General features: G+C 45.0%; 1 protein-coding gene across 1 annotated transcript in view; it reads left to right on the forward strand.

Moving 5' to 3' along the window:
* ulk4 (unc-51 like kinase 4) overlaps positions 1–13,766 on the forward strand; it is a 324,061-nt gene that overhangs the window by 93,877 nt on the left and 216,418 nt on the right. Inside the window, exons 18-19 of the mRNA XM_033015040.1 lie at positions 8,239–8,346; positions 13,080–13,151. Coding sequence (XP_032870931.1) covers positions 8,239–8,346; positions 13,080–13,151 — 180 coding nt within the window. The remainder of the gene's footprint in view (positions 1–8,238; positions 8,347–13,079; positions 13,152–13,766) is intronic.

A 13,766-nucleotide genomic window follows, 5' to 3' on the forward strand; every position in this document is an offset into this window, starting at 1 on the left:
GTTCATTGGCTATATTTAAGAGGGAGTTAGATGTGGCCCTTGTGGCTAAAGGGATCAGGGGGTATGGAGAGAAGGCAGGGATGGGATACTGAGTTGGATGATCAGCCATGATCATATTGAATGGTGGTGCAGGCTCGAAGGGCCGAATGGCCTACTCCTGCACCTATTTTCTATGTTTCTATGTATCATCAGCAAGCTTGCTAATCGTGCCCTGTATGATCTCATCCAAATCATTGATGTAGATGACAAACAGTAACAGGCCTAGCACCGAACCCTGAGGCACACCACTAATCACAGGCCTCCAGTCTGAGAAGCAACCTTCCACCATTACCCTCTGCTTCCTTCCATGGAGCCATTTTGCTATCTATTCAGCTATCTCTCCTTGGATCCCATGCGACCTAACCTTCCAGAGCAGCCTAGCATGCGGCACCTTGCCGAACGCCTTACTGAAGTCCATGTACACAACATCTACAGCTCTGCCCTCATCAACCTTTTTGGTCACGTCTTCAAAAAAAATCAATCAGATTTGTGTGACATGACCTCCCACGTACCAAACCATGCTGACTATCCCTAATCAGCCTTTGCCCATCAAATGCCTGTATATCCTATTCCTCAGAATACTCTCCAGTAACTTTCCAACTACAGATGTTATGCTCACCGGCCTGTAGTTCCCAGCATTTTCCCTGCAGCCCTTCTTGAAAAGGAGCACAACATTTGCCACCCTCCAGTCTTCCAACACCTCTCCTGTATTTCAAGACGACTCCTAAGTTTCAACCAGGGCTCCCGTAATGTCCTCGGATATATCTGATCAGGCCCTGGAGATTTGGCTACCTTCAAACACGACAGTACCTTCAATACTTTTTTGACAGTGTCTTCTCCTTCTCCTTATTCCACTTTTATGGGCACTCGCATGGGCCCCTGCTATGTCTGCCTCTTGGTAGGGAACGTTGAACAATCACTTCCAGGCGTACACTGGCCCTATCCCCGAACTCTCCATCCGCTACATTGACAACTGCATCGGTGCTACCTCCTGCACCCATGCACAACTCACTGACTTCATTAACTTTACTACTAATTTCCATCCTGCACTCACATTCACTTGGACCAGCTCCAACATTGCCCTACCTTTTCTTGACATCTATTATAAACCCACTGACTCCCACAGCTATCTAGCCTACACAACTTCCCACCCTGCTTCCTGTAAAGACTCTATCCCCGACTCCCTCCGTCTATGCCGCATCTGAACCCAAGATCAAGTGTCCCATGCCAGGACAACGGAGATGTCCTCATTCTTTGTGGAACGGGGGTTCCCCTCTTCCATCATAGGTGGTGGTGGGTGTATGGAACAAGCTGCCACAGGAGATAGTTGAGGCTGGGACTATCCTAACGTTTAAGAAATTGTTTGACAGGCACATGGATAGGATAGGTTTGGAGGGATATGGACCAAGCGCAGGCAAGTAGGACTAGTGTAGCTGGGACATTGTTGGCCGCTGTGGCCGAGATGCTTCTCCTCCCCTCAGTCTTAACAGGGACAGAGTCCCCCTCACCCTCCACCCATCAGCCGTCGTATTCAGAACATAATCCTCCAATATTTTCCCCACCTACAACGGGATTCCACCACTAGCCACATCTTTCACTTTTCGCAGAGACCGTTCCCTCTGCAACTCAGTGGTCACTCGTCTCTTCCTACCCAAACCACCCCCTCCCCAGGTACTTTCCCCTGCAACCGCAGGACATGCAACACTTGTCCCTATACCACCCCCTCAACACCGTCCAAGGACCCTGACAGTCTTTCCAGGTTCACTTGCACCTCCTCCAACCTCATCTACTGCATCCGCTGTTCCAGATGTGGACTCCTGTACATCGGCGAGACCAAGCGCAGGCACGGCGATCGTTTCACTGAACACCTCCGCTCAGTGTGTTTAAACCGATCAAATCTTCTGGTTGCTAAACACTTTAACTCCCCTTCCCATTCCCACACTGACCTTTCTGTCCTGGCCCTCCTCCATTGTCAGAGTGAGGCTCAGTATCACATATTTCGCTTGGGCAGATTACACCCCAGCGGTATGAACATTGACTTCTCTAACTTCAAATAGCCTTTGCTTTCCCCCTCTCTCTCTCCACCCTCCTCATTCCCAGTTCTCCCACCAGTCTAACTGTCTCCGACTACATTTTATCTCTGTTTGCTTTGTTGTCACCTTCTCCCAGCGAACAACGATCTATTCTACATTTTCCTTGATCTCCATTCCCTTTGTACTATTTTCACAATCCACTTCCTTATCTATGTATTTCCCTCTCCCCTGACATCAGTCTGAAGAAGGGTCTAGACCCTTTCTTTCTCTCCAGAGATGCTGCCTGTTCCGCTGTTACTCCAGCATTTTGTGTCTATCTTCGGTTTAAAGCAGCATCTGCAGTTCCACCCTGTACATCTCATTCAACATCCGTGCAAAGGCTAAGCCCTTTACAGCAGCAATTCTGACCTGTTTGTCAATTCTTAAGTACACACAAGTGTGGAAAATATAGGAAAACAAATAACTACCAGATAATTGGCTCATGATTGTACATAAGAATGAAGATAATTGAGTGGCTCTGATCACTTGTTAAAGTTCCACAGTTGGATTAAGCTGTTTTAAAGAAATAACTTTTACACTGACTAATTTCCTGCATATTTCTGCAGAAATCCCAGTCTTTTCTGGAATTAATAAATCTGCATGAAATGACGGGTTCATTCCGATTTCAATATTTTGAAAGACCAGGCAGAAAATGACACGAATAGGTAAAATTTCAAAAGTATACACGGGAAGGCAATGTGTTTACGTCTTACAATAGAGAACATATTGACAGGTTACGTCATGGCCTGGTTCAGTAACTCAAACGGCCAGGAACAAAGGAGAGTGGTGGACGCTGCCCGCTCCGGGGACTAATCTCCCCACTGATCTATAGTTGACGCTGTCTCAAAGAGCAGTCAATATCATCAGAGACCCACATCACCCTGGCCATGCTCTAACTGCCACCATGGGGCAGAAGGTACGAGAGTCTGAAAACCATCACCACCACGTTCAAGAACAGAACCTATCAGATTCTTGAACACTACACGAGCCGAACTAAATTATGAACTATGGAATGAATGTCTTTGGTTGCACTAAGACCTTCGGGGGTTTTATAGACAATAAAGGTGCAGGAGTAGGCCATTCGGCCCTTCGAGCCAGCACCGCCATTCAATGTGATCATGGCTGATCATCCCCAATCAGTATCCCGTTCCTGCCTTCTCCCCATATCCCCTGAATACGCTACCTTGAAGAGCCCTGTCTAGCTCTCTCTTGAAAGTATCTAGAGAACCTGCCTCCACCGCCCTCTGAGTCATACAGTGTGTAAACAGGTCCTTCAGCTCACACCAGCCAACATGTCCCAACTACACTAATCCCACCTGCCCACACCCAGCCCAAACCCCTCCATCCCTATCCTATCCATGTATCTGTAACTGTTTCTTAAACAATGGGATAGTCCCAGCCTCAACTACCTCCTCTGGCAGCTCGTTCCATACACCCATGTCCTTTTGTGTGAAAAAGTTACCCCTCAGATTCTTATTAAATCTTTTCCCCTTCACCTTAAACCTATGTCATCTGGTCCTCGATTCCCCTACTCAGGGTAATTTATTAAATGTTTTTGTTTATTAACTGGGTATTAAATGGGTACTGTGTTTACATGCCTGCCATGCTGGCAGGTAAGAATGTCGCTGTTACTTTGACGGCACATATGACAATTAAACACTCTTGATTCGGGTAGAGCTGCTGCATCACAATGCCAGAGACCGTGGTTAGATCCTGACCTAGGATGCTGTCTGTGTAGTATGCATGTTCTCCCTGTGACTGTGTGGGTTTTCTCCGGGTGCTCCGATTACCTTTCACATCCCAAAGACGGTGGGTTTGTAGATGACTTGTTCCAAGCATGGTTTGGATGAGAAAATGGGATAACATAGAACTAGTGTGAATGAGTGATTGGTGGTCAGCATGAACCTGGTGGGCCGAAAGGCCTGTTCTCATGCGGTATCTCAAAACTAAACCAAAACTAAGCTAAATTTTCATTTAAGTAAGTGTTGAATTGTTTGATATCATAAGAACTGTCCTGGTGCTTTAGTTATTGAGAGGACGTGTGTAAATTAAAATTAGACGTTTACAATCATGTCATTCAGTGCTTAATGCCTTCAACTGAATTGAACAAACGTTGGAAAAATCATCTGAAATCCCAGAACAGATATTATATTTTGCAATAATTAGGGCAGAGATACGGTAGAAAGTAAGACCCTTTTTCCCAGGATGGGAAAATCAATTACCAGAGGCATAGCTTTATTTGGCTTCTCTGTGGATTGTCACCTTGTCGTGGTGGAGAAGCTTGTGTGGACCTGAGATCCTGAGAGCGATGCCGTCTGGAGCTATGCTCCTGGTAGGGCCACCCAGGGCGGTAAGGTCAAGGGGGAGGCCTCTGACAAAGAGCAAATCAACCAAGACCTCAACGGTGGAACAGGTGGAAGACGATGGCTGATCTTAGTGGAGCGTCACAACGGCTGGGAAGGCGGATGAAGGCTGCAGCAGAAAAGGGTCTCCGGTCGTCTTGGACTCCATGCCACTGGATCCTGACCCAGATCTGTCAAGCACCGTGTGGTGGCTGCCTGTGCACTAGTCTCCCCACGTTAAACAAAGTCACGCACAGGCGTCCTCCATGAGAGGACAGTCATACTCGTTTCGAGTGACCGCCGATGATGATGAGCTTAATTTGGATTTCAGAAGGTCTTTAATAAGGTGCTGCATATGAGGATGCTAAAGAAGATGAGAGGCCATGGTATAGTAGAAGGTTGGCTGAATGACAGAAGGCAAAGAATGGGAATAAAGGGGGCTTTTTCTAGTCGGGTCGCTGGTCGACGCGGACGTAGTGTGCTGAAGGGCCTGTATCTCTAAACTAAACTAAACTATTTTAACTAAATTAAAGCAGGGATGGAATGCTCAGGCTTTTCAGGGCACTGGTCAGACTGCATTTGGGGTATTGTGAGCAGTTATGTGCCCCATATCTGAGGAGGGATGTGCTGAAGGGAGTCCAGATATAGATAATTACCTGGATGTAAATGTAGGTGGGTTGGTGACGACTACACATTGGAGGAGTTGCAGACAGTGAGGAAGGCTGTCAGAAGATTCAGCAGCATGTCGATCAGTTGCAGAAATGGGTGATGGAGTTTATAGAACGGGCCCTTCGGCCCACAATGTTTATGCCAAACATGATGCCCAGCTAAACTGATCTCATCTGCCTGCACATGATTTATATCCCTCTATTCCCTTCACCTCCATGTTCCTATCAAAAAGACTCTTAAACGGCACTTTTGTATCTGTCTCCACCACTACTACCCTTGGCAGCATGTTCCAGACTCCCACTACTCTGTAAAAAAACTTGCCCCACACATCTCCATTAAACTTGCCCCCTCTCACCTTGCTATGCCCTTTGGTGGTGGACATTTCCACCCTGGGAAAAACATTCTGACTGTCTACCCTATCTATGCCTCTCATAAATTTATACACTTCTATCAAGTCTCCCCTCAACCTCCGGCGTTACAGAAAAAACAATCCAAGTCTGTGCAACCTCTCCCTGTAGCTGAAACCCTCTAATCCCGGCATCATTCTGGTGAACCTCGTCTGCACCCTCTCCAAAGCCCCCACATCCTTCCTGTAATGGGGGCGACCAGAACTACAGGCAATACTCCAGATGTGGCCTGACCAAAGTCCTATAGAGCTGCATCATGACTCCTGACTCTTGTACTCAACGCCCCGACCGATGAAGGTAACACTGCCATATGCCTTCTCTACCACTCTATCTACTTGTGCGGTCACTTTCAGTGACCCTTGAACCTGGACCCACTCTGTACATCAATGCTGTTAAAGGTCATGCCATCAACTGTTTATTTTCAATAGACAATAGGTGCAGGAGTAGGCCATTCGGCCCTACGAGCCAGCACCGCCATTCACTGTGATTGATCATGGCTGATCATCCCCAATCAGTACCCCGTTCCTGCCTTCTCCCCATATCCCTTGACTCCGCTATCCCTAAGAACTCTATCTAGCTCTCTCTTGAAAGCATCCAGAGAGCCAGCCTCCACTGCCCTCTGAAGCAGAGAATTCCACACACTCACAACTCTCTGTGGGAAAACGTTTTTCCTCATCCCTGTTCTAAATGGCTTACCCCTTATTCTTAAACTATGGCCCCTGGTTCTGGACTCCCCCAACATCGGGAACATGTTTCCTGCCTCTAGCGTGTTCAAACCCTTAATAATCTTATATGTTTCAATAAGATACCCTCTCATCCTTCTAAATTCCACCCAGCTGCTCCAATTTATCAACATATGACTGTCCCGCCATCCCAGGAATTAGCCTTGTGAATCTACGCTGCTCTCCCTCAATAGCAAGAATGTCCTTCCTCAAATTAGGAGACCAAAACTGTACACAATACTCCAGGTGTGGTCTATCTAGGGCCCTGTACAACTGCAGGACGACCTCTTTGCTCCTGTACTCAACTCCTCTTGTTATGAAGGCCATTGGCTTTCTTCACTGCATGAACAAGGACCCCCCAGATCCCGTTGTACTTCCCATTTTCCCAACTTGACATCATTTAGATAATAATCTGTCTTCTTGTTTTTGCTACCAAAGTGGATAACCTTACATTTATCCACATTAAACTGCATCTGCCATGCATCTGCCCACTCACCCAACCTGTCCAAGTCACCCTGCATTTTCATAGCATTTTCCTCCTTACATTCGACCTCCCAATAAATGGTCAGGATTTCCATTTTCCATAACTGTCCCTTCACTGTTCTCTCCATCCCCACCCAGCCAAAAGCTCTACCTTGGAGACTGCTAGCATTGAGAACGTGGCCTCTGCAGAGAATTAGCAATGTGAGGTCAGCAAAGAGCACCGACAGGAAATTCAAAGCATTTATATTCATCCGTTCATGCATAGAAACATAGAGAAATAGGGCCAGTAGGCTATTCAGCCCTTCGAAGCCAGCACCACCATTCAATATGATCATGGTTGAGCATCAAAAATCTGTACCCCGTTCCTGCTTTTTCCCCATATCCCTTGATTCCGTTAGCCCAAAGAGCTAAATCTAACTCTCTTGAAAACATCCAGTGAATTGGCCTCCACTGCCTTCTGTGGCTGAGAATTCCACCGATTCACACCTCTCTGGTAATCAGGCTAACCTTAATGAACAAAGTTACTAAAACTGTTTCAAGAAATGTGTATGAACAGCCTGTTTGTGCAACGTCCACTAGATCTGGTTAACTAGCTCAGAGAGAGGAGAGAATGCAACCTGCTGTCACCACTACTGGGTTAAACCTCTGACTGAACATAATGACCACACCTCATGCTCAAAGCCTCAGATGATTTATGTTGAGAATTATTTTTAGATTGCTGTGGGATAGTAAATAACAATATACATTGGCCTACCAATGCAGACCTGTAATTGTGGGTTTGAAATCAAATCTCTGCTTAATGCATGTTTGAACTTCCCTGTTCCAAACCTTAATAAACTAGTATTTTATTTCTGCTTGCAATCATAGAGTCTGACAGCATGGAAACAGGCAACAGAAGTTACCACAGTAGAATTTTTTGATCTTGTTTTTGAATATTAGAGTCATAGGATTCTACAGCTTGGAAACAGGCAGTGTGAGAATATGAATTAGGGTGACGGTTATACGTTGTGTTGTGTCCTCCCAAACCTCCTCAACATGGCAACAAAAAATCTACTTTGAGGGTTCAAATATGAAGAGTTGTAATTTTGTTAGTAAAATGTTTTGTAATAAAAGAAAACAAAATAGAATGTTTCAGTCAAACAGCAGCAAATATCTGATCCTTGAATGTGGGTGAGGTGGCCTGTTTCTTCCCACATACCCGGGCCCCCCCCCCCCCCCTCTTGTCATCCCTCCCCCTCCCCATACCATCCCACTGTCTCTATCTCAAATATCCGGGTAGTGGTTTGTGAATTTTGTCAGGGTGAATTTCCATAACCTGAACGGCACATGATGCGGGGCTCGCCTGCATTTAACACCTCAAAGACTACACGTGTATCCAAATAAATATAGCCAACTTTGGAAATCGGAGCATGATAGATTATGATAAAATGTGTATTGCAACTTTTCTAATGCAAGTTTTGGAACAAAATATAATATATGTTGTTAATTCACCTTTGTACTTCAGACAATCACCATAATAACAGAGTTGATTCGAGAGAACTTTCGGAACACCAAACTGAAACAATGCCTCTTACCTGCTCTGGGAGAACTTATGTACCTTGTGGCCATCCAGGTAGGATGCACTGAAGACTACATTTAGTGTCTTCCTAAGTGTCATGGAATTCTGCAAGAGTTTGCCTGAAGTGGATGTTCATTAGTTGGGAATACATTGAAACAAAGTTATCTGCTGTGCACAATAGTCTTGAAACTTTGTGCTTAGAGAGTCATTCTTCAAGAAAAGTGAAATACAGTAAATCCTAGGATTGTGTGTTTATGTACCTTGCCTCGTGATGTTCATACCATTGGGTTGTAAGCTACCAAAATTGTCCAATTTCAAGTAAATCCCCCTGACTCCACGAACACCCATCCCACAGCACCCATCCCACAGCACCCATCTCACAGCACCCATCCCACAGCACCCCAGCACCCATCTCTCCCAGCAGCTCCGCCCCCTGTTCCATTTGCCTCCTCCATACGCTCATCTCCCATCGTCGAGTCTCACATTTCCCTCTTTCCCTTCCACCTACATTCCCCACTTCAGCTTTACATTTCACTCCTCTTCTCTTATCTGACACCCTTTTGTCTCCTTTTCACCTCCAGCCTTTGTCACTCACCGCCTCCCCCCCAAACTGTATCCCCTATCACTTGCCAGGCTTTGACCAGCCACTACCTGTCTTTTGCAGCTTTCTCGCCTGTACTCCATCATTCTAATAAAGGGTCCCAACACAAAGCAATCTGTGTCCATCCCCTCCACAGATACTGCCTGACCCGCTGAGTGCTTCCAGCACTTTTGCTTCAGCTTTAGATATTGTTCATCATTAAGTCAATGAGTAAGCTGTAATAATAGATTCTAGACAATAGACAACAGGTGCAGGAGTAGGCCATTCGGCCCTTCAAGCCAGCACCACCATTCAATGTGATCATGGCTGATCATCTCCAATCAGTACCCCGTTCCTGCCTTCTCCCCATATCCCCTGACTCCGCTATTTTTAAGAGCCCTATCTAGCTCTCTCTTTAAAGCATCCAGAGAACCGGCCTGCACCACCCTCTTATATGACTTTGGTTGGATTGCATTTATGACTTTGGTTAGATTGCATTTAGAGCTTTGCATGCAGTTCTGGCAGCTCCATTACAGGAAGGATGTGGAGGCTTTGGAAAGAGTGCAGAGGAGGTGCTAACCTGGTGAACCAACGCTACACTCCCTCAATAGCAAAAATGTCCTTCTTCAAATTTGGAGATTTGGGAACAAGGAAATGGCAGACGAGTTGAACAGGTACTTTGGATCTGTCTTCAGTAAGGAGGACACAAACAATCTCCCAGATGTACTAGAGGCCAGAGGCTCTAGGGGACGGAGGAACTGAAGGAAATTCACATTAGGCAGGAAATGTTCCTGGGTAGACTGACGGAACTGAAGGCTGATCCCCGGGGTCTGATGGTCTGAAATCCCCAGGGCCTGATGGTCTGCATCCCAGGGTACTTAAGGAGGTGGCTTTAGAAATCGTGGACGCATTGGTGATAATTTTCCAATGTTCTATAGACTCAGGACCAGTTCCTGTGGATTGGAGGGTAGCTAATGTTATCCCACTTTTTAGGAAAGGAGGGAGAGAGAAGGCAGGGAATTATAGACCAGTTAGCCTGACATCGGTGTTGGGAAGATGCTGGAGTCAATTATAAAAGATGAAATAGCAGTAACAGGATCGGTCCGAGTCAGCATGGATTTACGAAGGGGAAATCAGGTTTGACAAATCTTGTCGAATTTTTTGAGGATGTAACTAGGAGAATGGACAAGGGAGAGCCAGTGGATGTAGTGTACCTGGACTTTCAGAAAGCCTTTGATAAAGTCCCATACAAGAGATTAGTGGGAAAAATTTGAGCACATGGTATTGGGGGTAGAGTATTGACATGGATGAAGAACTGGTTGACAGACAGGAAGCAAAGAGTAGGAATTAACGGGTCCTTTTCAGAGTGGCAGGCAGTGACTAGTGGGATGCCGCAAGGCTTAGTGCTGGGACCCCAGTTGTTTACTATTTATATTAACGATTTAGATGAAGGAATTAAATTTATCATCTCCAAGTTTGCGGATGACACAAAGCTGGGCGGCAGTGTGAGCTGTGAGGAGGATGCTATGAGGCTGCAGGGTGACTTGGACAGGTTGGGTGAGTGGGCAGATGTATGGCAGATGCAGCATAATGTGGATAAATGTGAGGTTATCCACTTTGGTAACAAGAACAGGAAGGCAGATTATTATCTGAATGGTGTCAGATTAGGAAAAGGGGAGGTGCAACGAGACTGGGTGTGCTTGTACATCAGTCACTGAAAGTAAACATGCAGGTACAGCAGGCAGTGAAGAAGGCTAATGGCATATCGGCCTTCATTGCGAGAGGATTTGAGTTTAGAAACAAGGAGGTCCTCCTGCAGTTGTACAGGGCCCTGGTGAGACCGCACCTGGAGTATTGTTTGCAATTTTTTAATTTGAGGAAGGACATTATTGCTATTGAGAGTGCAGCGTAGGTTCACCAGGTTGATTCCCGGGATGGCGGGACTAACATATGATGAAAGAATGGGTCGACTGGGCTTGTATTCACAGGAATTTAGAAGGATGAGAGGGAATCTATTAGAAACATATAAAATTCTTAAAGGATTGGACAGGCTAGATGCAGGAAAAATGTTCCCGATGTTGGGGGAGTCCAGAATAAGAATGGGTTACAATTTAAGAATAAGGGGTAAGTCATTTAGGACTGAGATGAGAAAATCTTTTCCACCCAGAGAGTTGTGAATCTGTGGAATTCTCTGCCACAGAAGGCAGTGGAGGCCAATTCACTGGATGTTTTCACGAGAGAGTTAGATTTAGCTCTTAGGACTAAATGAATCAAGGGATGTGGGGAGAAAGCAGGAACGGGGTCCTGATTTTAAATGATCAGCCATGATCATATTGAATGGCGGTGCTGGCTCAAAGGGCCAAATAGCCTACTCCTGCATCTATTTTTCTATGTTTCTTATAATTGAATAAATTTTGGATTGATTTGAATTAAATTTAATTGAATTGAATAAATGTTATTAGCCAAGTACGTATACATACAAGGAATATACAACACAATATACAGTAGACAATTAAAAATCAAACATTATAATTTAAACATGTGAAGAATGAAATAAAATACCAGAGCACAAGGAGGCTACAGAAACCCTCTAATCCCGGCAGTGTTCTGGTAAATCTCTGCACCCTCTCCAAAGCTTCCACAACTTAATACTGTTAGATTCTGGGTGTTTCCACTTTACGTTTAGCTTTAGTCAGTCTATTTCATTTCCGTGTTGAAATGTTTGAGTTTCCCAGCTGGAATTGACAGGATGTTCAAGCAGATGCCAAAGATTCAATGTAATTGATAGAAAAGTTAGTAGGAAATGTTTTTTCACCCAAACATGGTTGAGAGTCTGAGCATGGTCTGCAAGAGTGGCGTTGATGTCAAATGTACATAGGATGAGCACTGAGGTGCTGAAACAGGTGAGGTTGGGGCACAATGGATTCCTTTCTCTAGGTCAAATGTGGTCGGCACTACATACAAGAACAGTCCATCTACCCACAATATCTGTGCTGAACATGATACCAAGACCATCTCCTATCTGCAATCCCTTCAATGCCCGAACATCCATGTGACATCCTAAACCTCTTAAACGCCACCATCATATCTGCCTCCAGCATCTCCAGGCAGCACTCACCACTCGAGTGTTAAAAAAACCTGCACCGCTCATCTTCTTTAAACTTTGCCCTTCTCACCTTTTAAAGCCATCGTGGCGCAGCTCGGCACCAGGGACCTGGGTTGGACCCTGACCACAGGTGCTGTCTGTGTGGAGTTTGTACGTTCTCCCCGTGACCTGCTTGCGTTTTCCTCAGGGATCTTCAGTTTCCTCCCGCACTCCAAAGATGTACATTTGGTATAATTACACTTGGTATAAGTGTAAATTGTCCCTCGTGTGTGTAGGATAGTGTTAGCGTGTGGCTGATCACTGGTCAGCACAGACTCGGTGGGCCGAAGGGTCTGTTTCCACGCTGTATCTCTAAACTAAACCATAAAACTCTGCCTGCTTGTTTTTGACATTTACATCCTGGAAAAAAAGTTCTCACTGTCTACCATATCTATGCCTCTCGTAAATGTATATACTTCTAGCAGATCTCTTCACAACATCCTGCGTTACAGAGAAAACAATCCAAGTTGATACGAGCCATATTCATTAAGTTTCTGCGATTCTAATCTTCACTACTCATATGTTCAGTTCAGTTTAGTTTATTGTCACGTGTACCAAGGTACAATGAAAAGCTAAAGATAGACACATTCGATCCGAAACGTCACCCATTCCTTCTCTCCAGAGATGCTGCCTGTCCCGCTGAGTTACTCCAGCTTTTTATGTCTATCTTCGGTTTAACCCAGCACCTGCAGTTCCTTCCTGCGTGCTATCCAGTCAGCGAAACGATAACACATAATTACAATCGAGCCATTCCCAGTGTATAGATCCATGATAAGGGAATAACGTTTAGTGAAAGGTAAAGTCAGCAAAGTCTGATCAAGGATGGTCCCAGGGTCTCCTATGAGGTGCAAATATATGGGACTTTTATATTCCCAGTTGCTGAACTGGGAAACTGAACCCAGGAGAACTTGCGTAACTTCCTTTCTTGAAAAATAAGTTTGTAAATTATGTTGCTGATGCTTTTTAAAATAAATTAACTTTAAAAAAATGAGAAGTATCTAGTAGAAGAACGTGCAGACTAACTTCCTTTGCACTGCTGATGTTTGCTTTGTTTGACTGAAGGAGGAGAAAGGAGCCCACTGGACCATCCCCCCTGCCGCCCACGCCATGGTCATGAGATGTATCCGGGAAGGGGTAAGGCTCTGAGAAATAAATAGTTACTTGTGTACCTCAGAGATTGCAAGCATGGTGTCGTCTTCATATTTACCCACGCATAATGTGCGCATTTCCTCTGCTAAATTAGAACTGTCCAAGGAGACAGAGTCTCGCTCTCCTTGTGCCAGAAGTCGTTTATCTCTCACATAAAGCTTCAAGAAAATGAATACACAGATGGTTTAAAATCCATTATGGCTATTGTGAATCCCACAGGAATGGTGAATTTATCAAAACGATCATCCTGAAAGCAAACACCCTTGTTTGGCAAGTTGGCTAAAACTGATCCAGCGATGCATGTAAGAGTTTTCAACCATCAAAAGAGTTTTGATGAACTGAATTGCTTGTGTACCAATCGTGGTGGATATCGTTGAGTCTTATTTAAATACAGGTTTGTTTGCTATCTGGCCAAGACTGCCAATCACTCACCCACCAACTATTACTGTAACTGTCACTGATAAATGCTTCCTGAATGCAAATTGTTCATTCTGTTTATTGGCTTTTAACGATGCAGAATATTTATGATCCAATCTTAGTTAAGTGACTCGTTGATTATATTTTCATTTAATTTGGAATATATAATCCTTGCAAATTGAC

This window comes from Amblyraja radiata, chromosome 2 (genome assembly GCF_010909765.2).
Source record: "Amblyraja radiata isolate CabotCenter1 chromosome 2, sAmbRad1.1.pri, whole genome shotgun sequence".
Taxonomy (NCBI): domain Eukaryota; kingdom Metazoa; phylum Chordata; class Chondrichthyes; order Rajiformes; family Rajidae; genus Amblyraja; species Amblyraja radiata.